The sequence below is a fragment of the Lycium ferocissimum genome, chromosome 10 (genome assembly GCF_029784015.1).
Source record: "Lycium ferocissimum isolate CSIRO_LF1 chromosome 10, AGI_CSIRO_Lferr_CH_V1, whole genome shotgun sequence".
Classification (NCBI taxonomy): domain Eukaryota; kingdom Viridiplantae; phylum Streptophyta; class Magnoliopsida; order Solanales; family Solanaceae; genus Lycium; species Lycium ferocissimum.
In genome coordinates this window covers 21,615,558-21,639,253 of record NC_081351.1, presented here as the reverse complement: position 1 = coordinate 21,639,253, position 23,696 = coordinate 21,615,558, and the positions used below count along the sequence as shown (strand labels likewise).

The following is a 23,696-nucleotide window of genomic DNA, read 5'->3' as shown; positions in this document are numbered from 1 at the left end:
TTTTTTTAAATGTGGGAAGAGTAAGTTGGATGGGTCCATGTGTTATTTACAGAAATACTTGGGGATTTTTTTTTTTTTTGTAATTATTGATGTATTTAGAGTATATATTTTCTGTGGAGTGTGGCAGATTTGAGCTATTCTTTTTCTTGTTTATGTTGGGTTTTCTTAATTGATGTTTCTTGCCATTTTGATTTAATGGTCTGAAGTTCTTTTTTTCTTTTTGATAACTGCGGTCTACGGTGATCAATTTGCACGCGCCTTAACTAATTTCACAGGATACTTGTGACCTCCCACAATGCAAATATTTGAAATTTAGTTCTCATAATTCAAACTTTTGACTATTTGTTAAAATTTTGTTCTAGTAGTTCAAACTTCTGACCACTGGTTTGAAGTTTAGTTCTAATAAGTTCAAACTTTTGACCGCTAAACTAAAGTTTAGTTCTAGTAATTTAAATTTCAGACCAATGGTCTAAAAATTTAATTGTGTTAGTTCAAACTTCACCACTAATCAGAAGTTTGAACTACTAGAAGCTTAAAAATACAGAATGAGCAGAAACATTTGTGTAAAAGTATGATTTACAATTACTATAATTTGCTGAGATAATTTTAAGCTTCTAGTAAAGGGAGGAACAAATAGTAGAATACATGAGCATTGTGTATTTTACAAAGAGTTATCGCTACTGATTCTAGTGTTGAGTTATATTACAATCAAAATACATCTTTTATCTATGGAATTTTTGCAAGAAATGTACAGGCAACTAGCAACACAGCTTACCAGCATCAAGTTTACACAAGCTGGAAAATGCATGTATCTGTCGCATATAAAACTCTACATTTCTCCAAATCGCCAAATCTGTTATGAATCTCGATGATCTTATGAGCTGAGACTAGAAAGTATTTCATCGTCCTCGGAATCATTTTCAGGACTTGTTTCGACTACTGGTGGAGAAGATGCCGGAGCTCTCTGCCCAGCCACATTTAGTCGCAACGGCCGTCCTTCAAGATCCTAATTGCATTATTAGAAAATGTTAGAAACAAAGGTATGCCTACGGGTGCCAAAATTAGCCTATGGAAGCATAACCCGTCCAGCCCGATCAAGTTCGGGCGGGTCATTAACCCGCCCATTTATTGCTCAGCCCAACCCATCTAAAAATTGGGCTCATATGCAGCCCAAATTAACCCATAGAAACCTTGTCAAAATAATTTCAATCTTTTTTTGTTTGATATGTTATATGTACTTATTAGGTACTTAAAAAATTATAACAGAACAAACAAAGAAATTTAAGACTTAGTAAGAATTGGACGGGTTGGGATATGACCCGCTTTTAAGCCCTTTTAGCCCAACCCATTCCAGCCCAAGTAATTGACCCACCCATTTATTAACTCAGCCCATTTTGACCCGTCCAAATCCAGCCCAACCCGCCCATTTGACACCCCTACTGCTCAGAATCTTCAAAAATGTTGATGGGTGAGTGTCGGATCCTCTAAAAATAGTGCTTTTGAGGATCCGACATGGATGCGGCAACAGTTTTGGAGAGTCCGAGCAACATAGGCCAAAAGGTCCACAAATACTTCATCCCTACTTATCCTTACCACTTCATTCATGGTATCGAGTGCGGCATTCATTGCTTCAGCTGAAGAAAATGTGATGAACCCAAAACCTCGAGATCTTCCCGAGGCCCTGTCATAGATGACTTTTGCACTCAAGAATCCAGGCTGGTGAGCAAAAGCGTCTTTCAGACCTTGAGAAGTGAGGTTCCAGCTAAGATTCGCAACGTATAGTTTGTGAGGGCTATCTACAAAACCTTGATATGTGCTTCTTATCTTTGCACTCATTACTTCCCTTTCACCTCCTCTTGGAACTTCAGGGAAGTTCACCTTGACCGTACGACCTCCAACTTGCTGTTAAACATTTTACCACAAAGCAAGGAAAAGAGAAAAGAGAGGATATGTAAGACAAAGAAGATATCAATAACCTTTTGAGTAAATCAACACGACAAACAAATTGTTCACAATAGACAATACACAATACTTCAAACTTTTGTAGTGACTTTTTCTTTTTTATAACCGTCCACCAAGATACCTACCTCCCACCAGCAGCAGGTACCATGTAACTTTGTCCACCAAGACTATAACAGATGGGAAGAAATCACCTAGTGTTTTTGTCTCTGCTGGGATTTGAACCTGAGACCTCATGGTTCTCAACCCACTTCATTGACCGATATATATACAGACTTTATTAAGTTGAAGCCAAGTTACATGTTTCCACATTTATGATCATCCAGCATGCAGATATTGAACCTTTTGGTCTTCGCAAGGTATTAATTGGATTATCTATTTGCTTTCAGTATCATGTGAAATAGTTTGTGTTCTCAGTTTAAGATTTTCCTAGGCGTCAAGGAAACATCATGCGAATTCGTGCATCAATAGAATGCTATAACCATCTGATATGCCAGAATAACAAGAAGAGGTTATAATCTCTTCTATGAATTATCAAGCTGTGAACATCAGGCACTCTGTAAAATTGAAGTAAAATACCTTACACGGCCCAATTGTTAGCTTTGTGAAACTTAGCTATCAATAGTTTATTCAAATGTCTTACACAGCCCAACAACTAGTTTGGCTGAAACTTGACTATCAAAAAAATATTCACCACTTTTTCTACCTAAGAAATACGAGAAAAAAGAAAAAAAAAAAAAGAAGAAGAAGAAAGGGATTTTGCCTCATAGAAGTTAAAGACACTAGGAAATAGAGAGGACTCATGGTACATATTGCACAAAGAAGAACTCCATCTTGCAGCTATATGTTTACAAAAGAGTTTAAGTTTTATACACCGTCACTTTTACCTGTTGTAGCAAGTAACTTGACTTATTTTCTAGATTACGAATCGAGGGAGTAGGAAAGTGATGGGATAAAATACATTTCTGAAGAGATGCATAGGTAATAGAACCCACTATTTAGATAATCATATTGCTGTTTGCTTATTAGACCAGAGACATTAGTTCAAGATGGTAGCTAACACAAAATCTGAATCATATTTACAAGAAAAGAGGCATTGCTAGTAAATGATGAGCAAACTGATAAACTTACAGCTCCATCAAATAACCGAATTGCCTCCTTTGCTTCTTCAACACTTGCCATTGTAACAAATGCAAATCCACGACTTCTATCTGTAACTCTGTCATAAACGATCTGTAAATCCATTGAAGAAGAAAAAAAAACATGAGTCTCACTGTATCTTATATCCCAAAAGAAAAATATAGGACATCTGTCAAATTGAACTTATGTACAACTATGATAGCTACTTAGAAATCATGAACCATATCTCAACTGCAGCTATGTACATAAAATCAATCGTAAAATTCAGTTACAATAATAATCCACCTTATCTAACCATTTTTCTTCGAAATGAAGATAAAAAAGCCTATATGTTATTCCAAATGATTTTGAAGATTGGAGTACCTCATCAGCATCAGTCTTGTCAATCTCAACAGATCAATGTTTGATTACTCGTGCTAGGAGTTTTATTGCTGATTCGTAAAGGTTAAAATAATTATCAGCAAGAGCACTCTATTTACAACTTCTATCACTACCATACACCACCTATTTTTTTGTCCAATAGTACCCCGAAAGATATTTTTTGTAATGTTTCAAGGTAAAAACCGTTTCCAAAGAAAATATTCAGAAAAAAGCATCTTGAGTCATACCAAAAGCCAGCTCGAGTGACATTATCTTACCCGTCGCAATGATCAATATTAGATTACATTGTTTTTGACAAAATGCGAGTATGGGAATAACCAACTTAAATCACAAAACAACAATTATCAGAAAATACATTGTATTATTAAGCTTGTGAGTACAACTATGTGTATCCAATGAACCTTGTCTCTAACTTGTTTTCTGCAATTCAAAGGTTGCATAGCTAGTGGTGAAGCCAGGAATTTATGCAAGGGGATTTAAGAAAATACTAGAATGTCATAGTCTGGATTTGGATGACAACAACAACAACATACCCAGTATAATCCCACCAGGTGGGGTCTGGGGAGGGTAGAGTGTACGCAGACCTTACCTCTACCTTGTAAAGATAGAGAGGTTGTTTCCGATAGACCCTCCGATCAATAATCTGGATTTGGACCTGTGACCTAAATCAACTTTTGACCCCCTTTATTACTACACTAGAATCTTCCATTATATCAAGGTGATCCAACAGTTTATATACAGCAACAAAAGCTCGTTTTTATCCTATTTAAGCAGTACACATTTTAATGAAGGGGATTCAATTGAACCCTTGTGGCTCTATATAGCTCTGCCCCTGGACGCAGAGTATTACTCAAATATAGGATGATGTGGTCTTCTAGTAATGTACTTGATCGTCAAGAAGAGTTGCAACACTTCAGAGTGATGAAGATGCACAACTGCTCTTGATCCTTCCTTCTTGTTTCCTCAACTCGAGGGCCAAAGTGGCTTATCTCCCAAACAAAGCATGATGTAAATAAGGTTGTACATTGGTTGATCTTGAAGAAGAATGTAAAAAGTCTAATTCTGGTTTGCAATAGTCAAATATGCTCCCTCAAGAGAGCAATGTGACACCTTTTTATAGCCTCTAAGTAACTCCAATGGATATTCAGGCTTGAAGCACATGGATGAGCTCATTTGGTAAAAGCCTTAGTGCCCTAACCTAAATCTAATTGAACTCCATTTCCCATGTAGTTTTTGTTCTAACTAATTAGTTTGTCTATATTATTAACCCAAACATGTTGAGATGGGTCAATAAGTTTTAAATTTAGGAATTAGTCCAAATTTTGTGTGGACCTTTTTTTGATAACTGTGGTGTCCGGGCTAGCTTGTACACACTTCGACTAATTCTACAGGGTAGTTGATATCTCCTGGTGTCCGAGCCAGCTTGCACGCTCTAACTAATTTCACAAAGATACCTGCTATCTCCTACCAACACAGAGTTCAGATGGACCACTATAACTTTGGGGGGTTGTGGGGGCGGGTTGGGTGGGGGGCAGTTTCAAATGAACTACAAACTTTCGATGCGGAATATAAATTTATATGTAAAAATTTACTAAAATTACAGTAAATAGTAGGCCTCTGTACCAGCACATGTACTAGATAACCTTATCCAACAAGGCATGTTTTTGATGTCTTACACACATATCACAATATTTTGTTGCATAAGATTCAAGAATGGGAAAGGAAAACAAATAGAAATGCCAAAAAAAAAAAAAAAAAAAAAAAAAAAGAATCAAATCAAAGCAAACAAAAGCCTCAAAAACAGACCTCAACATTAGCAACTGTACCAGCTTCAGCAAAGATTTCAGACAATTGTGAAGGTGTCATTGAAAATGGCAAATTCCCCACATACATTCTTCCATCTTCAACAACTCCATCTCCTTCTTCTTTCTCTTCATCTTCTTGAATTTCTTCGTCTTCGGGCGATAATGCAACTTCATCAGGCACAGCAAAAGTAGAAAAAATGATTGACGACCAATTGAAAGTAGATAAAAGAGAAGAAATGGGGTAATGGGGAGTTAATTTTGAATTTCTTAACACAAATACATTGTTTGACTAAATTACATGATATAACGATTTAAGCCCACTAATTATCCATTTTAACATTACTTTTAAATTATTACAAAAAAAATAGCTAGATTTTCATTTTATAGCATATTTTTAGAGGTACAAGTAAGGTCTGCGTACATTCTAACATCTCCAGACCCCACCTGTGGGATTACACTGGATAACTGCATGTATGTACAAATACACTGTTTGACTAAATTACCTGATATAACGATTTAAGCACACTAATTATCTATTTTAACATTACTTTTAAATTACTACAAAAAAATAGCTAGATTTTCATTTTATAGCATATTTTTAGAGGTACAAAGGTACCACATTCTAACTCTCTCCAGTGGGATTACACTGCATGTATGTACAAATACACTGTTTGACTAAATTACCTGATATAACGATTTAACCACACTAATTATCTATTTTAGCAATACAATACATACCTTCATCTCTTTCTTGAATTTCTTTTTCGGGCGAAAATGAAACTTCATCATCAGATACAGCAAAAGTAGAAAAATGGATTGAAGACCTATTGAAAAGAGGAGAAATGGTGAAATGGGGTTTGAGTTTTGTTGGTTTTATAGAGTTAATCTTGAAGTTGATGAAATGTGTGTTTTTAGTGGTTAAGGAAATGTGCTTTTGAGTGAAGAGATGAAGTGAAGTAGAAGAAGATGTAGAGAAGGAACAAGCAGCCATTTTTATTGAGAAGAATTTTCAGTGAAGAAACAAAAGTAGATAAAAAGATTGAGGTTTGATTTAATGGATTTTGGTGGATAAGACCAATTTATGGGGTTTGATAAATACTTATCCGCACCGAATGTTTAACATGATATACTTAGTTTGATATAATATTCGATGCGTGTATGTTTTGTCTTTTTCCATCTAGCGTTTGACATATTGGTTTGATATAAATATTCGATGCGGATATGTTTTGTCTTTTTTCATCTAGTGTTTGATAGCAGTTTTAAGGTCTCGATTAATCTAAATTCGTCTGCTAAAGAGGCAAATGCTTATTATAAAAAAAAATCATTCTAAAAACTCGAAGCTAAGATCTTGATCCGTGGATGAATTATATCCATTTCACCGCAATTCATGTATGATTTTATTTAATGGTTGTTTACATGGTGTAAAAATACTTATTTGCACTTGATGATTATAATAAATTAAATAATACTCTCATAGGATTAAAAAGAGTGTCTACTTAGCATTTTTTTTCTTGGGTAAAAAAGAGTGGTCACTTATCTAATCAAGAGAAAATTAACCTTAATTTTTCAAATTTTTCCCTATTAAGTGTTATGTGACCAATGGCAATACCTATTTAATTAGAGGCAGTTTAGTCAAATTACTTACCTTTTTTTTTAGAGTTAATATTTTTTTAAGGGGTGTGTAAATGGCTAAGGGAACACTCTTTTTATTTAGAGAGAGTATAATCTTAACAGTTAAAAATGAAAGTGAAAATGTGTGTCACTTGATCTTGGTTAAGTGATTAATGTGATGTATGAAAGATACTAATATTGCATTTATTGATTTGATGGTATACAACAAGTACGAATAGATTTTTACCGCATTATACTGCATAAAATTTATTACTACTTCCTCCGGATAAAAAAAAGAGTTCACTTAGAGTATGTTCGGTACGAAGGAAAATATTTTTTAATTTTCTCATGTTGGTTTGGTCAAAAATTTTGAAAAATATTTTCTTTAGGAAAATAAGTTCCTCAAAAATGAGAAAAATGACTTCCCTAATAAAAGTAGGAAAAATAAGTCCACAAGTGCATTCCACCAACCACCCTCAACCACCAAACCCAACCACCCCACCACGCACCCCCACCCCCACCACCACCCCTCCCCTTAAAAAAAAATTAATTTTGTTTCCTTCAATTTTTATTTTTATTTTTTGCACCACCCACCCCTCACCCCATGCCCCAACTATCAAACCCTAACCACTTCCGCCACCATGCACCACCCCACCCCCAACCACTCCCCCACGCTACACCCTACCCCCACCCCCACCCCTCCCATTTTTTTTTTAATTTTTCTTTTGGGTTTCTACACCACCACATCCCTCCCCACCACCCCCCCACTCAACCCACCCCCAACCGCTTCCCCCACCCACCCCCCACCCCTAATTTTTTTTTCTTTTTTCTTGAAAAAAGTTTTAAAAGTTTCTTTTTTTATTTTTTTCACCCACGCACCCCCACTACCACACCCTCCCGACACCCCACCAACCCCTCCAAAATAATTAATTTTTTTTAAAGTTTTCTTTTTTGATTCTCTACACTCACCGCCCCCCCCCCCCCCCCCCCACGACCCCCCCCCCTATCTGCTCCCGAATTTTCTAATTCCTATTTAATTTTATCCTTATTAAAAAATTATAAAAATTGAAAGTTTGTGTGGTTATTGGAGGGGTGGTGGGTGGGTCGTGGGGGTTGGGAGGGTGTAAAAATCAGAAAAAAGTAACTTTTAAAAAAAATTAAGAATTTTTTTGTGGGGTGCAGGGGGGGCGTGGTGTAGAAAACCAAGAAAAGAAAAGAAAATTTTAAAACTTCAAAAAAAAAAAAATTGGGGGGGGGGGGTGGGTGGGTGGGTTGTGAGGGTTGGTGTGGTATGGGTCCACGCGGGGGGAGAAATGTAGTGGTTTAGAAAATCCAGAAAAAAATTAAAAGCTTCCAAAAAAAAAAAAAAAGGTGTGGTCGTGTGGGGTTAGGGTGGAGTTGTGGGGCTTGGGTGGGTATTTTCCTTAAAATATTTTCTACCAACCAAACGAACATGAGAATATAAGTAAAAAATTTACTTATTTTCTGCTACCCAAACGAACATGAGAAAATAAGTAGAAATTCACTTATTTTCCAAGAACACATTTTTCAGGAAAACATTTTCCTCCATACCGAACACACCCTTAGCCATTTGCACACCCCTTAACAAACTACTCATTCCAAGGAAAAAAAAAATGTAAATTGACTAAACTACTCCTAATTAAAGAGGCATTGAAATTTGATCACATAACACTTAATAGGGGCAAATCTGGAAAGATAAGGTTAATTATTTCTTGATTTAATAAGTGAACACTTTTTTTGATCCAAGAAAAAAAGGCTAAGTGAACACTTATTTTGATCCGGAGGGAGTATTTATTTTGGTTGTATTGTAGTGTGAAATTCATTGTTAATTTGTTACATAATAAAATACTCTCATTTTTGTTATATTAAAAAAAAAAAAAAAATAGACTCATATTACAAATTAAGTTTGTTTGATAGTCGAATAGTTACAATTATTTTTTCCACTTCTTCGTTATTATTATAATTTCAAAAACTTCACACACACAAGTCTGAAGTTGGGCTTCAAACACGTAGGTCTGAAATTGACATTTCATTTATGCAGTTCGACTTCAAATGTTACGTGTAAAGTTAAGCTTGTCAATCCCCAACTTGAGATTTGTATATATGAAGTTTGAACTACCAAACTTAATTTCGAACTCAAATATCTCAAGTTGGCAGATCCCAGGTCTAAAGTTGGTTCAGGGGATAAAGCAGCGTTTCCAAGTTTTGTTCAACTTTGCAGCAACCAAATCAATGTTGCAAGCAATACCTAACGTTTTGTCTGAAGTTTGCTAGCACGGTTAAATAGTTTGAAAAAACTGGATATTATTATAAATACACCGTATTATGGATGTCCATTCAAATACTAAATCAATTGGATAAGCTTACAATCAAGCAGACAGCTTGCAAGTAGCTCAAACAGATAGCTTGCAAGTGTAACTCAAGCAAGCAACTTGCAAGTGTAGCTCAAGCAAGCTACTCGCCAGCAGCTTCCTGAAAAGACTAGTAGCAACTTCCTCAAGCTTGCAATCAAGCAGTCAGCCTGCCAACAACTTCTAACTCGCAACAGCTTCCTTTAGTCTATAAATAGGAAGTCAATTCAATTCATTCGTACACATCAATGTAAAGAGCAATAAATTATCTCTTTCTACCCGCAACTTCTTTGGCTATATTTCTTGTTATCGTGTATTTTTAATATTATTTCATAACAGATATAGCTTTAGGGGTCGTTTGGTAGGAGGGATAGGATGGGCTAGATTATTAATCAAATGGGATTGAAATTAATCCTATGTTTGATTGGTGGGATAACTTTTTTGATATCCCATCCAATCCCATGTAGATAGGATAAAAGGTGGGATAAGGTGGAATTAGCAATCCCACATAAAGGGTGGAATTACAATCCCATCTACATGGGATAACTTATCCTCCTACCAAACGACCCCTAATAGCAAAGTGATAACTGGCCATCCCATCTTCTATTCTAGTTCTGGGACAACATGTCAGGTTGATAAAATAAAAGGATACAGACATTTCTGTGAGAAGAACAGTTCTAACAATCCTAGATGAATGGCAAGTCAACAAAAGATATAAAAGCTCACATGATTTGTCAAAGATTATGTTCTTCAAAATGCATGATGAGAAGGCAACAATGGATGACATGACAGTTGCAATCATTTCAAAAAGAATCTGCAGTTCCAATGTACAAAATACTGTATAAACATAAACTTGTCCCTGTCTGAAAACACACCCAAATTGCACATTATCTGGATCAAGTTCAATCACACATCACTGTATTTTTACAAACCAACATTACAACAGTAATCCAAACACACTGCAACATCACAGACCCGATCAACAGGGTCATCATCAACTTACCCAAAACAAGTTTATTTATCTTACAAAGTGCTGAAAATTAAAGTGGCATTAAGGCTTTAGCGCCTCTTACCATCCACGTTGCTCGTTAGCAATAGAAAGATAGTAGAGGCAGCTGCGTTAATGCCAAGCCAAGGATGAACTGCCCATGATAGCCAAGGATGATCCGCCATTGCAAGCAACTAAATGCATTAGGTTGCAGCATGGAAGCCGAGGCTATCAAACTTTGAGGTTGCAACAGCTATCTGCTGTGCAAAACCACTTACCGGCCATGCAAATACCGTGTCCGGTATTCATCATGTCTGGTATTGCCTGAACCTGAGGATCCTGAGGGGGCCTCAGGTTCTGGAACAAAAAAGGATCAAGATTTCCCCTAGAGCACATGTTAGTAACCCCGGACGAATCGCAGAACCTGCTGCCATTTGTTTCTTTTGGTGAGCTCATATTGCTGCTGTCGGACTGCAGCAATTCAGAGTTTTGGGACCCGGTGGGGTAAAAATTTCGAACGTCACCCGCCTTGAATGTATCGGTGGTTTTTCCACCCTTCATAGTTCCGTTCACGTTCCTCGTGTTCAAGAAGCGGCCACCACAGCCCCTAGGTCGGCGCAAAGCATGGAGATGGCGAGAGAGGTGCAAGTATGGCTGCAAGAATTAAGCCATCTGAATGTCATCTATGAACGCAAACTTAGCAACCACAGCATTGACAAGGAATGTGGTCAAGAATTAAGAGGAGAAAATGACAAAAATGGTCCCTTATGTCTGAGAGTAAGTTCAAAATAGTCCATTAAGTATGCACTGGACAATTTTGGTCCTTTTAAGTTTGTCAAAAGTTAATACATTTAGTGTCCGTTAAATATTTAACAATTTATGTTCGTTAGATTTGATGGAAACAGTTGAAAAAGAGATTTAACCATAAATACCAACAAAGTCACATCAAATCCTAAAATATGCAACACAAAAAACTGCTCGACACTAAAAAAATATAATAGAAATAGCAGAAATTACACCTCAAAAGCGGCACCAGACTCTAGAAATAAATACAAAATAGCAAGAACTACAAAAATTGTAACTCTAAATGTGAGTTCCTGCTAAGTTCCTTGTTTTTCATAGTTCCCATCAAATCTAATAGACATAGTTCGGTAAATATTTCACGGATACTAAACGTGTTATCTTTTGGCAAACTTGAAGGACAAAAACTGTTAAAGTGCATACTTAAGGGACTATTTTGAACTTACCCTCCTCAAACATAAGGGACTACGTTGAAAAACATACACAAAATAAACATCTGACCATTTTGACAAAGAATTTTGTCCCACACTACTACCCACAGGCCTGTGAATGAGAATGACTGTAACGTAAAGCAAAATGGCAGGATAAGGGAGGTAACTCTTGCGTAATTTTTTGTTTCAGAATCCAGAAACTGCTCATCAATTAAAAACTTCCTTTGATATTTATGAATATCAAGCATATTATCCGTGGTGGTCTTAAAAGTAAAAAGACTTGATGAAGATAAAAAAGAATATCAAGATGATATGTAGATCAACTGTCCATGATCATAGAATAAAACCTTACCTTGCGTGGTTTAAGAGCCTTTTTCTCCATTTCCTTAGCCCGGAACTTTCGGCGCCTCAGTATCCCATGATACTGCTTGGCATTTACAAATATTGGACCCTCATCAGATGCCAAATTCAACGGTAGCATAATGCGGCCCTGCAAAATTTGTGAAGCAAAATTATATTAATATCAGAGCCTCGAAATCATTCGGCTTGAAGGAGTCTAGTACGATATATAGAGTACGGGAGATCTCCAGAAATGCAACACAAGATAGTAAAGAATAAATTACACTACAAGTGCCCAACTATATTACCGAGATACATGCTCTATGGCATTTTACAGTAGACGTGTTTTCTTTTACTGCATATATTCCAGTGTTATGCATCAATTCGAAACATTTCAGGTTCCAACTTTTCATTCATAATTGTGGCTAATATTTGAAGCTGCTAGTACTGAAAGACAATCCTCTGAATTAATCCAGGAAAGTAAGTTCGATCTGTTGACAAGTTACCCTTCCAGTGTTCTCAAGAACTTCTAAAACTTTCCTCCAGAGACATTTTATCCTTTCGGCACTTTCTCAAATGGTATTATAAAAAGCAATCAGCTAAGCATTCTAAGGTTATGACACAACATGTTATACTCTTTTAATTATAGAAATGATAATTTAGCAAAAGAACTTGTTTGCCTTTTGTATAACTTTGATCTTTGTTCAAAATCAGAATCACAGTGACAGAACATGTTATACTTTGAAGACTTTGAAAAGTGTATATAAGAATAGGGATCCTTAGAGTGGGGATCCTTACACAAATAGCCGGTCAGATTTACTGTTTACTTTTATTAGCCGGTATACATAGATTATACGTTAACTACATACAATTATACACACATTATACATGGATTATACATATATTATACCTCCACCGGCTATTTTTACTTTAAATGGTTGGTGGGCGACTATTTAGGTTAATTCTTCATAAGAGTAATATAATACCATCAACAGGAAAAGCTTACTAGCTGAATATTCAGCATCTGTGACACATAATGCAAAACATGATCATTTTCCTATCGTTATCCCACAAACAATTGCAAAAATATGAATCTTAAGTAGAGGGCTCACTGGGCACTGAGGAAGAGGTCACCAACGAACAAGGACAATATTGTCTGGACAAAGAAAATACTTAGAGGTTCACTAGCACACAGGCAAGAGGAGATCCGGTAATGGTCATTAGCGATAATTAGAGGATCTCACCTGTAGTTCCAATAAATTAGCAATATCCTTCGGTTTGACAATTTGGGAGCAAATTTCTTTCCAAGTTTATAGTAAGTTATGCAACAACATTGCAGAAATGTAAATAGTAACACTGTTATTTAATTTTTAGGAATATTTAACTAATTCCAAAGCACGAATAAATTACCAAACCCACATAACTCGAGTGATCGGAAAGATATTCTATCAGAAAGAAGTAGTACCGAAAGATGAGGACCGTAAGCTGAAAATAGCCCAACGCATTGCTCGCCATAAGGATATTTTGCAGAAATCTGCACCATTTAAAAGCACATCAAATAAACACAGAAATTGAGATTTATCGAATATGTATGGGCTTTCATATGAAAACATTTACCAGGGGCTGACCAAATCCTAGCTCAAAGTGACCTCGGTAGTCCATATTAGCTAAGTGAACAGAGTTATTAGCCTGACTGTTCGAAATTTTTTGCCCGTTTGCTGATGATTTGCAGTTACCTGAAGGAGATACTACATAAATGTCAATTGAAAAAAAATCTCCCAAACGGTAAAATAATTCAACAAAATGCGAATTCCCTTAAATAGAACTAGAGATGGAAAAGCGCATCGACTCTAAAGGAAAATGAGAAAACAAAAACACACAATGGCTGAGATTTACGAACTCAAGAGATCAAATGGAATTAAATAAAAAGGAACAAGAATAAATTCTCTTGTTAACATGTAAATTGCTTATGATATTCCATGATTATGTTCATGAGAAAGAAAACACATACAAATACTAATATTTTTCTGCTTTTCTTTATCTTTTCCTCCTCCAGTGTTTTTTTTTTTTATTCTGTCTCTGCGATTTCATCAGAGTATACAAGAATAGGATCATAAGCATTCAGAAGTAACTTTCATGTCTCAGTCCTAGACCAACAATCCACCACTAATCTTATATGCTAAGTTCCAACAAGTGTTGGCACATGAACGTACAATGGCATCATTTCCAACAAGACGCAATAAAACTTTGAAAATATCTGCATAACGGAACATCTAATAGAGGCCATCACAAGTTGTTTTCTTTCTGGTTGCTAGACATTAAGTATATCTCTTCACTTCAGTTATTTCTTATGTTCCATGTGAGAAGAATATGTAGAGAAAATCAAGATGAAGAATTGCAAGCTCAATAGTACCACTGTGGAATATAGACTCAAATTATCCAAGTATGGAGATAGAGACATAATTATGCCACATTTTCCAATAACCTTTTCCAACTTCCAAACAAGATATTCTTTTTAATCTTGGACTTGTAAGTCCATTAAAAAACTCCTAATATTTCTCCTTTTAAGGTGGTCAAAGGAATATATCAGTACATCAGATCTACACTTGACTAGGAAATTTTTTTAGTCAATCCTCCCAAAAGTTTTGGCTTATTGTTATTTTCATAATAGTTGAGCTTGTGAATTGATGATTGCAAAAGCACTACCAGTTTTTATTTTTTAATCAGGTAAAGCGTTTCACTAATCAGAAGGCCAAAATCAAAACACTACCAGTTTTTTGTCTATTAGATTTGACAACAACTGTTGAAAAAAAGGATTTGGCGAGAGCTCATATTTGGAGGGTAGATTTTGCAGTTTATTTCTATTTTTAATCTATTTTCTAGAGTCTGGTGATACTTTTTGAAGTGCAATTTCTGCTATTTTATGTCTATTTTTGGTGTCTTGTGCAGTTTTTTGTGTTGCGTTTTCTAGGATTTGATGAGACTTTCCTAGTGTTTCTAATTAAATCTTCTTTTTTTTTGCCACAGTTCTCCTCAAATCTACCCAACAGAGTTTGCTAAAATACTCAACGGAGACCAGAAGTGCTTATTTTATCCAAACTTAACTAAGAAGGTCATTCTTATAAGGCAGGATTGCTTATCTTGAGTCGAGGGTCTATCGGAAACAGCCTCTCTACCTCTCAAAGTAGGGAAAGTAGGGGTAAGGTCTGCGTACACTCTACCCTCCCCAGAACCCACTTGTGGGACTACATTAGATATGTTGTTGTTGTTGTTAAAGGACCAAAACTACTCGGAAGTATATTTAAGGGACTACTCTGAAAACGTTTTCTCGAGCCGAGGGTCTATCGGAAACAGCCTCTCTACGCCACAAAGGTAGGGGTAAGGTCTGCATACCCCCACCCTTCCTAGAGCCCACTTGTGAAAATATACTGGGTATTATGTTGTTACTTTGAACCTATCACTAGACATAAGGGACCATTTTTGTAATTTATCACAACCCTCATATCATGTGTTGATTTCTTGCCCACACAAACTCTTAAAATGAAACATTAAGTTTGTATTAACCCAAAACAATGAAGCACGTCTTAGCATGCCAAGTAAAAATAAGACAAACAAAAAAGGAAAGCTTGATGCATGAAGCATCGCGTGTTCACGCGGGGTCCCCTGAAGGGCCCCACCCTAAGTGGGGAGCCTACTCTGACACAAGCATCAGTGGCTGACTCCACAGCTCTAAACCGCGGAAACAACTTTATTGTTGCTCCTAGGCTCCTCTTCAAACTAAAAAAAGAAGATAGATCCTATAAATTGCATAAAAAGATGGATTAATTGAAGAAGAAAGTAGTACCAGAGAAAATAGTGAACTCAGTTGGATTCCCCTTAGGCTGCTGTTGCTCCACAGATGCAGATTTCAACTGTCCAAAAGGCTCAGCATATCCCACAGATTGAGACACAAGTCCATTACCCCACCAAGGAGTAGTGTACATTGTTGCAACAGGATTTCCACCAGTAGTATGCATGATTATATAGATGCAACCTCAAAAGCAATCCACAACTCTTTTTTCTTGAAAATCTAAAAGGATGTCCCTGCAGCTCAATAAACTAAAGCAAATAAATATTTCATAAGTTGCCTTGAAAATAGAGCCTCAAGATATAATATAAGAGAAGTTCTAAAACTTAACCCAAAAATCCAAAATTCACAATATAATAAAATTCAACAATCTCATCTTGAAATAAACAAAAAGGAAAAAAAAAAAAAAAAAGAACTTGGAAAACTTGCAATTGGAAAAAAAAAATCTTTTTTTAAAAACCTGGTGTCCGGGACAGTTTGCGCACAACTTGAATTTTATTGGTACCTGCCACAGGTACCAAGTAACTATCCACGGAGGCTTGTTGGACAGATAAGAAGAAACCACCTCAAAAATTTAAACCTGAGGCCTCATAGTTCTCAACACCACTTAAATTGACCACTAAGCTACACTCAATTGCTAAGTTAAAAAACTCTTGAAAACAAGTTTTATCTTTTCTTCATTATTGAATGGAAAGAAAAGCTAAAAAAGAGGAAAATTTAAATAAGCCCACATAAAAAAAACACCAGAACAAAAATTCTCATAGAAATAAGCAATAACAATAAGATAATCAGACAAAGATCACAAAAATGGCATGTGTCAAAGAACAAAAAAAAAAAAAAAAAAAAAAAAAAACACAAACACCATACAAGTAAAATCAAAATATACAACCAATCTTGAATTTTAACCAGAAATGGTACAACATAAAGAACAATTTTTTTCACCAGCCATAGTAGAAAAAAGTCAATATTCTTGAAAAAAAAAAAAAGAAGAAGGGAGAATTCCAAGTCCCAAGAATAAAAAAAGAAGTTGAAAACTTGCAATAGGAGAAAAAAAAAAAGACTTTTTTATTTTTATTTTTTTATAATCGTTGTATCCCGACCAATTTGCTCGCACTTGGATTAACGGGTACCTATTAACCCTCACCAGCACAGGTACCGAGACTTGAACAGATAGAAACAAATCATATAAGAGATTTGAACCCGAGACCCCACGGTGCTCAACACACTTCATTTGACTATTAAGCCACAAAAAAAAAATAATAAGGATAACTAGTTTTATCTTTTCTTCGTCATTTTTCCAAAAAAAAAAAGCTTAACAACAACAACATAAGGAAACATAAATCACCAACAAATATTTCCTACAGAAATAAATAAAACTACAAGATGATCAGACAAAGATCACAAAAATATGGTGAGTTGCAAAGAACCAAACAATACACAAACACCATAAAAGTAAATTATTGAAAAAAAAACATTCAGTTAGAGAAAGAACAAATTTTTACAGCAGCCATAATAGAGAAAAGTGAATATTCTTGAAAAAAGAAGAAAAAGTGTTGTACCTAGAGAAAGTAATAGTTAGCAGTAGTAGTAGTAGTAGAAGGAAATTAAGCTGTGTTGTGATTGTACGGTTAATTAGAGAAACCCCATTTGTTAGGAACAATGTCGGTATAATATCAAGCAAGAAAGAGAGAGAGAAAGAGAAGACAAAGGATACAAGTGGAAAAATGGAATTACATGGCAATGACCAATGAAATATAGCCTTTATGGAAAGACTTTGTTTTATGTGCTTTATCTGTTTTTTTTTTGTTTCCATTTGGTGTCGATAATCCAGACAAATTTCACTATATTCGGATTATTTCCGATAGTACCATCCCTATAAAAAAGGCTTCCTCACCAATGATTTTTCATACCTGCGGTTCGACAACTGGCGCTTCGATTAAGGAAGGAGCAGTATGTCAATACCACATCCTATGGTGGTTATAATTTTCTTTCTTTAATCACTCCTCTCTCTCGCCCACAATCAAGGGTTTATGTGGGGTGGTCTTTATGTGGGGCAGTAAGTATTCATTAATACTATACTTAATTAGAGATTTTAGTTTGAGTTCTGAAAATAAAATCGTCTTTGCTAAAAAGTGTTTTATACTCCGATATAAGATTCTTGTGCAAATAAAATAAGAGATAGATTAACATAAGCATTAATATTGAATGGACCTTATAAGAACTTCGCTATCGCATAAAATCCTCTCTTTCGCTATCGCGCTAAGAAGTTAAGGATCCTGAGAACCCAAATCTTTACTATTGTGGTAACTGGTAAACCTTCGCGATTATGGAGGTGTTTGGATTCAGACAATGACGAACTTTCTGCTGGTTTCAATCTCGAATTCGGATCCGAAACCACTTGAATTCACCTTCAAATGACACCAAGTTTGAAACACTACTTCCTTAAACTATTTGCAACAATTCCCAACAATACACAATATTAAAAAATTAGGATTAGTTGAGTCCTAAAGTGAGTATCAGACTTCGGGTAGAAAACAAAAAGAACTTCTCCCAACACAATCCCCATCCACCCCCCTCCCAAAAAAAAAAAAAAAATTGATATGTTTTGACGTCCTGATCAACTTGCGTGCATCCGATATTTTTGTTTATTACAGCATAGATAAACAATAAAAAATTATCTAAAGTTTTTCTAGTTCTAATGAGATTTGAATTCTGATCCATTAGAGTATCATCCACTCATTAACAATTAGATCATACTTTTGGATATAAGTTCGGTATGTTTTTCCTAATTGTTTTGGCCTAATATGAATTAAACATTGTTTGGAGCACTTGCTACTCCCACTTCTACTCATTCTCAACTACAAAAAGTGGTGTTTTTACAAAAATGAAAGGTCGGATCACACTATCAGCACAATTTTTATATAATAAATATTTTATCATATGCTTTTAACACTTGTACCTTAGCTTAACATGTTCAAATTCTTTTGACTTTATTAGCTTTAATGTATAAAAATTAAAAAGAAAAAAGAGAGAGAGAGAAAAGGAAACCCACATAAGTGGATAGTACCTGATATTTGTTAGTGGATGGTAAAAGGATAACCATAAAATCACTTAACTGTATGGAGTATAGTTGAGTAGTACATTTTATAACATAAAAAATTATCTCAACTTTTTATGACATTAAAAATTGTTTCAACTATTTACAAAGCCAAGTGGAACATCTTGAGGGTGGGGGATGACTAGTTATTTTATTTTTTTTATCGTACAACTTATGCTAGACTTTCCAACTATAGCAAGTGGGTTCCTATTATTAGTATGATTTCTTCTTTCTAAGACGATGGAGTATGAGCCTGTTTGGATGAGGCATCTTTTATAAAGGTTAATTATATAAGCATAAAAAAATAAGTTGGGGTAGTTAACTTTTTTTTTGGCTTATAATGTTTTCGAACTATAAATATTTCTTTTTTAGAATTTAAACGAAATTTAATTATTTTTTTTTGAGGCACTTATTTTAAGAACAAAATAGATTTTAAAAATTTGGCCAAGTAAACATCAAAAAAAAACGAAAAGCAAAGGATAAGCAACTTATAAACTGCCAAACGGGCTCTATATACATTAATTTGGTAGAAGGGAGGGAGGAGACGTACATAGGTACTTATAATTTATTAGTGTCAAAGATTTTGGTATAATGGTATGTATGTCTCAATCATTAATCGGAAGTTTTAGATTCGAGTCTTAGAATGGAATTATATTTGGTAGGGAGTGTTTTACCTTATAAAGTGAGACTAATTTTTGGGGCGAATTCAGATTAGTCGGGTCCAAAAACAACTACCGGACATCGAGTTAAAAACCCAAAAGAGGTTATTGGATTTTTGTTGGATCTCTAAGGATATTTGAAGCTTATAATAATCATAATATAAAAATAACTATACTCATCAAAGTGAAAGGGTCGATATAGAAGGCAGAGTAGCTCGTCTATAGTAATCGGTGTTTTAATATTTAAGTGTAGACATATTAGCGTGTTAGTTTCATCGATTGGTGATTTCAATTTTTGGTGCAAATGGAATAATTCATCAACAAGTACCAAGTGGATGATAAAAAACAATTAATATGAATTAAAGTTGGCATTGCCCTTAATATATAGAAGGAATGAGCTTATTGTAGTGACAAAGCTAGCAGTTGAATTAATACTCTATATGAGACCACTTTAGGCTGTGGTAGGACAGTGGGATACTCAACCCCTGGAGGTCGCGCGTTCGAACCATGAGAATAAGAATCTTCTAGATAGGAAGCATGGTAGTACTTTAATAGGCATACCCGACGTGAATCAAGATTAGTCAGGTTAGAAGCGGATATATGATTTCTCGGTATCAATCAAGATTAGTCAGGTCGGGGTTCCTTTACCTTCAACCATAGATCTCAAGTTCGTGCCCCTAAGAATGAAGAATTCTTTTGGAAAGAGTGATTTATTCCCCCCAACCCCAACCCCCCCCCCCCCCCCCCCCCCACACCCACCGCCACCACCACCACGATAGCCCTACTTGATGAAATTAGTCGGATCAATGAGATTTGGATACCGAACAGCTAAGAAAAAAAATCTATATGGGAAATGGAAGAGAGTAAAAGAGTGGTACTTGTGAATTGTGATGAGAAGGGGGGATAATATTAATGGTGCCACGAATGGTACCATGAGATAGGAATGGTGAAAATAGTTCATGAATCTAATTTTGTCCAAATTGTTAGAGATATTATCAGATATATAATAAATTCTCAAGGTTGTTGTATAAGAGTTCTCATAGATTTTATAATGATATCAAACAACAAAACTATATAAATTTTATAATGATATCAAACAACAAAACTATCACCTTAAGATTTGAGTAAGATGTTCACATTATGATAAAACATACCATTCTATATGTCATATCGTAAGCATACATTATAAGAGAAAATGAATCTCATACGATCGACTAAAGTTTGAATTATATAGGGACGGATTCAAGATTTAAATCCTATTAGTTCAATCTTTAAGATTCTTAGTATTGAACCACTTATATTTTTAAAGTTATGGGTTTATATGTACTATTTGTTGCAATTTTTAATGAACTTTTACATATGAATTCATGCTCTGCATTGAAAGTATTGGATTTATATAAACTTTGTAACTTAAAAGTGTCATCGCCCTTGCCTATATAAGTCTCATGTGTTTCATTTTGTCCATTTCTTACTATGAAAAGGGTCATATAACTTAAAAGAACATCTATAATTAACCGTAAAACTATCTCCTATCTTAACAAAGAATTACAAATTGACATGTTAATTTAACCAATATATTACTACAATGAGAAGATACATTCAAGGGTGGGTTGGCCTATTGGATATTCTGCATAGCTGGGATCACCATGAACTTTCTAGGAATTTAGCTATTGAATTCTTTTTTATCTTTATTATTTTATTAAAAAATATATTCCAACTAATTAGGAAAGACATTTACTTTTAACTTTGAAAACCTTTCTAATCAATATATAGTGACCTCTAATTAGAGGTCCGGGGTTTGACTCTTATGTATGATTTTTTTTTTTTTTTTTTTTTGATAGGGAACACTTTTTCTTTAATTTTGCATTAATCAGAGCTTTAATGTGGATATCAAGCACCGGATGAAAAAAAAAATCTTAATTCTTCCAAAGACTCCCATCCAAGCCTTGGTTTCAACTATATTACCATTATTATTATAATAATATCAGAATAGAATATATATATATATATATATATATATATATATATATAAGGTGGGCAAGTTGGTTTTTTCACTTATACTTTTCTCCCAAGGCAGACCACACACATCATATTCTATAGATACATCTTTTTAAAACTAATTGCTTGTAAATTTAATAAGTATATTAATGCAATAGCCGGAATACTGATGATTTCTAGTCATTGTATTAATCTTGTTTAAAATATGTATTCTTGGTCTCCTTATATTGAAAATATGTTTTATTTGGACTATTTAGAAGTATATTACCCTCCAATATAAAGTAACAATACAAGTATCACATAACATACGAGTAATTAAACGGTGAAATAATTATCATTCTTAAAATTTGTGAATATTCATAAGCAAAAGGATCGAAAGTGTACATTTCAACCAATTAAAGGTTAAATATGTTTCGTATATATATACCACAGGAACTAAAATTAGATTTTATCAATAACTTAAAGACTGAAAGTGATATTAACTCTTACAGCTAATTTCTTGTAAATTCAATAAGTCTATTAATACAATAGCTGGAATACTGATTTCTAGTCATTGTCATTGTATTAATCTTGTTTAAAATCAATTCTGTCTGCTGCAAGGTTGTCAACTTTAAGGATGTTTTAGCCAATAGTGTTAGTATGATAATATATAAACAAATGCGCTTACCTACAAGTTTTCAATTTTGTGAATTAATTAATGCCAAGTTGTTTCCACTTTTAGGCATAAACTAGATACGATGTCTAAGCAATAAATCACAAACACCAGCTAATTCATTATTGGCTAACTATCCTGCAACTAATTAGTGTACATTTCACAAATGATTAAAATACTCCCCATTCTCATTTTGTAATGAAATACTTATGATGTTGATGGAGTAAGTGCAGGCGGCGCCCTATTGTACAGCTCAAATTACATATTTTTTTTATAATTTAAGAGACAGGAATTTATTAAATTTAAACGACAAAGATGGAGCTCAATTTGTTGCAATGTAACAACTCAATCCACTAGTTATATTGTCTGTCTTGGGTCTAGGTTCTCACGACTTTAAAACACGTCACTAGTATTTAAGGCTTGTTTCTTTATACATCCAACATATTTTCAGCGTTCTGCTGATGTAAGATTTGCCTAGGGCTTTAGCGGCCTCGTTGAGGTTTGCTCCACCATCATTTCAAAGATGTGTGATTCGCCTAAACTCAGTTGAACGCTGAGGTTTGTCCCACCAACGCCTAAAATTGCACACGAAGTTACTCCGATATCATTTGCAACAGTGCAAACTACTAGTGAAAATATTGTCTGCTTTGGCTTTTGAGCTTAATTAAGCACAATTTAAACGTGTCAATTAATGCTTGTTGCCTTATATAATTAATATCTCACTTTATTTTACCGATATAAAATTCGCTTAAGGTGTCACATTTTTTTTTTTTAAAAGATTGTTTTACTAAAATGGTTATACAAAATTGGAAGCCAAGCAAGTGAACTTCAAGAAATGATAAAGAAGCTTTGTATAAGTAGCATAAACTTTTTGGTAAGAAGAAAAAATAGCACGTTTCAATATTATCTATGTTCGATGTAAAAATAAAGTAAATAAAATGGACCATGGTTTTTAGAGATAATAATTGCAAAATGGTAAAGAGATGCCTTAAATGGAACTCGTTTTTCTTTCTTGAAGTCATCATACAATTATAAGGTCCACATCAATACCTTTCATTTACGATATGTTCCTTTTCTTTTTTGACATTGGTAACATTGATGTTCATTTATTTTCACTTTGTCCCATTTAAGCCGGTACTAGCGACGGATGCCCGTGCATCCGTTAATTTGATTTTTTGATATACCATCAATTTAATTATAATTATACTAAGTGAGGAAAACTAAATTAAAATAAAATTCAAATATCCACATACGATCGGAACCAAAATATAGAAATTTTGAAATGAATTCCAAGACCAAAAGTAACAAAACAAACGCATATGATGGATAAGAGAAAGAGAAAATAATTTTTCAAGTTGGAGACTTACTTTTTTTCTTGTAATTGGTTAACACAAAAGCCAAAGTCACTGGAATTATAGAATAGAGATAAAATTTGATAACTTCTGTATGAGTCACTCATAAAGCGGCGAACACTAATGAAAGATGAATTGATAGAACTAAATTCCTAAAACAACATGCATAGGACTACGCCCCTCTCAAATCTCCAAACGTTCTTCCAGAAAACTCTGTCATTTTTAAGCAATGCATGCTGAATTTGTACAGAAGAGGAATTTCTA

The 23,696-nt window shown here is 34.6% G+C and overlaps 2 protein-coding genes across 3 annotated transcripts; both read right to left on the bottom strand.

Moving 5' to 3' along the window:
* Window positions 1-601: 601 nt before the first annotated feature.
* LOC132032799 (33 kDa ribonucleoprotein, chloroplastic-like) lies at window positions 602-6,370 on the bottom strand. Its single transcript, XM_059422534.1, has 5 exons — window positions 6,024-6,370; window positions 5,287-5,453; window positions 3,091-3,192; window positions 1,594-1,902; window positions 602-1,006 (listed from the first exon to the last, which is right to left on the bottom strand). Exons 1-5 carry the CDS (start codon window positions 6,274-6,276, stop codon window positions 875-877), a joined length of 963 nt encoding a protein of 320 aa, XP_059278517.1. The 5' UTR covers window positions 6,277-6,370; the 3' UTR covers window positions 602-874.
* A 3,679-nt stretch (window positions 6,371-10,049) lies between these two features.
* LOC132032798 (nuclear transcription factor Y subunit A-10-like) lies at window positions 10,050-16,670 on the bottom strand. 2 transcript variants are annotated; one of them, XM_059422532.1, is made up of 5 exons: window positions 15,672-16,670; window positions 13,445-13,575; window positions 13,293-13,361; window positions 11,841-11,978; window positions 10,050-10,910 (listed from the first exon to the last, which is right to left on the bottom strand). In XM_059422532.1, exons 1-5 carry the CDS (start codon window positions 15,841-15,843, stop codon window positions 10,488-10,490), a joined length of 933 nt encoding a protein of 310 aa, XP_059278515.1. In that variant the 5' UTR covers window positions 15,844-16,670; the 3' UTR covers window positions 10,050-10,487. The 2 variants fall into 2 exon arrangements, with proteins under 2 accessions (XP_059278515.1, XP_059278516.1); XM_059422533.1 differs by having other exon boundaries at window positions 13,445-13,563; window positions 15,672-16,668.
* Window positions 16,671-23,696: the final 7,026 nt, after the last annotated feature.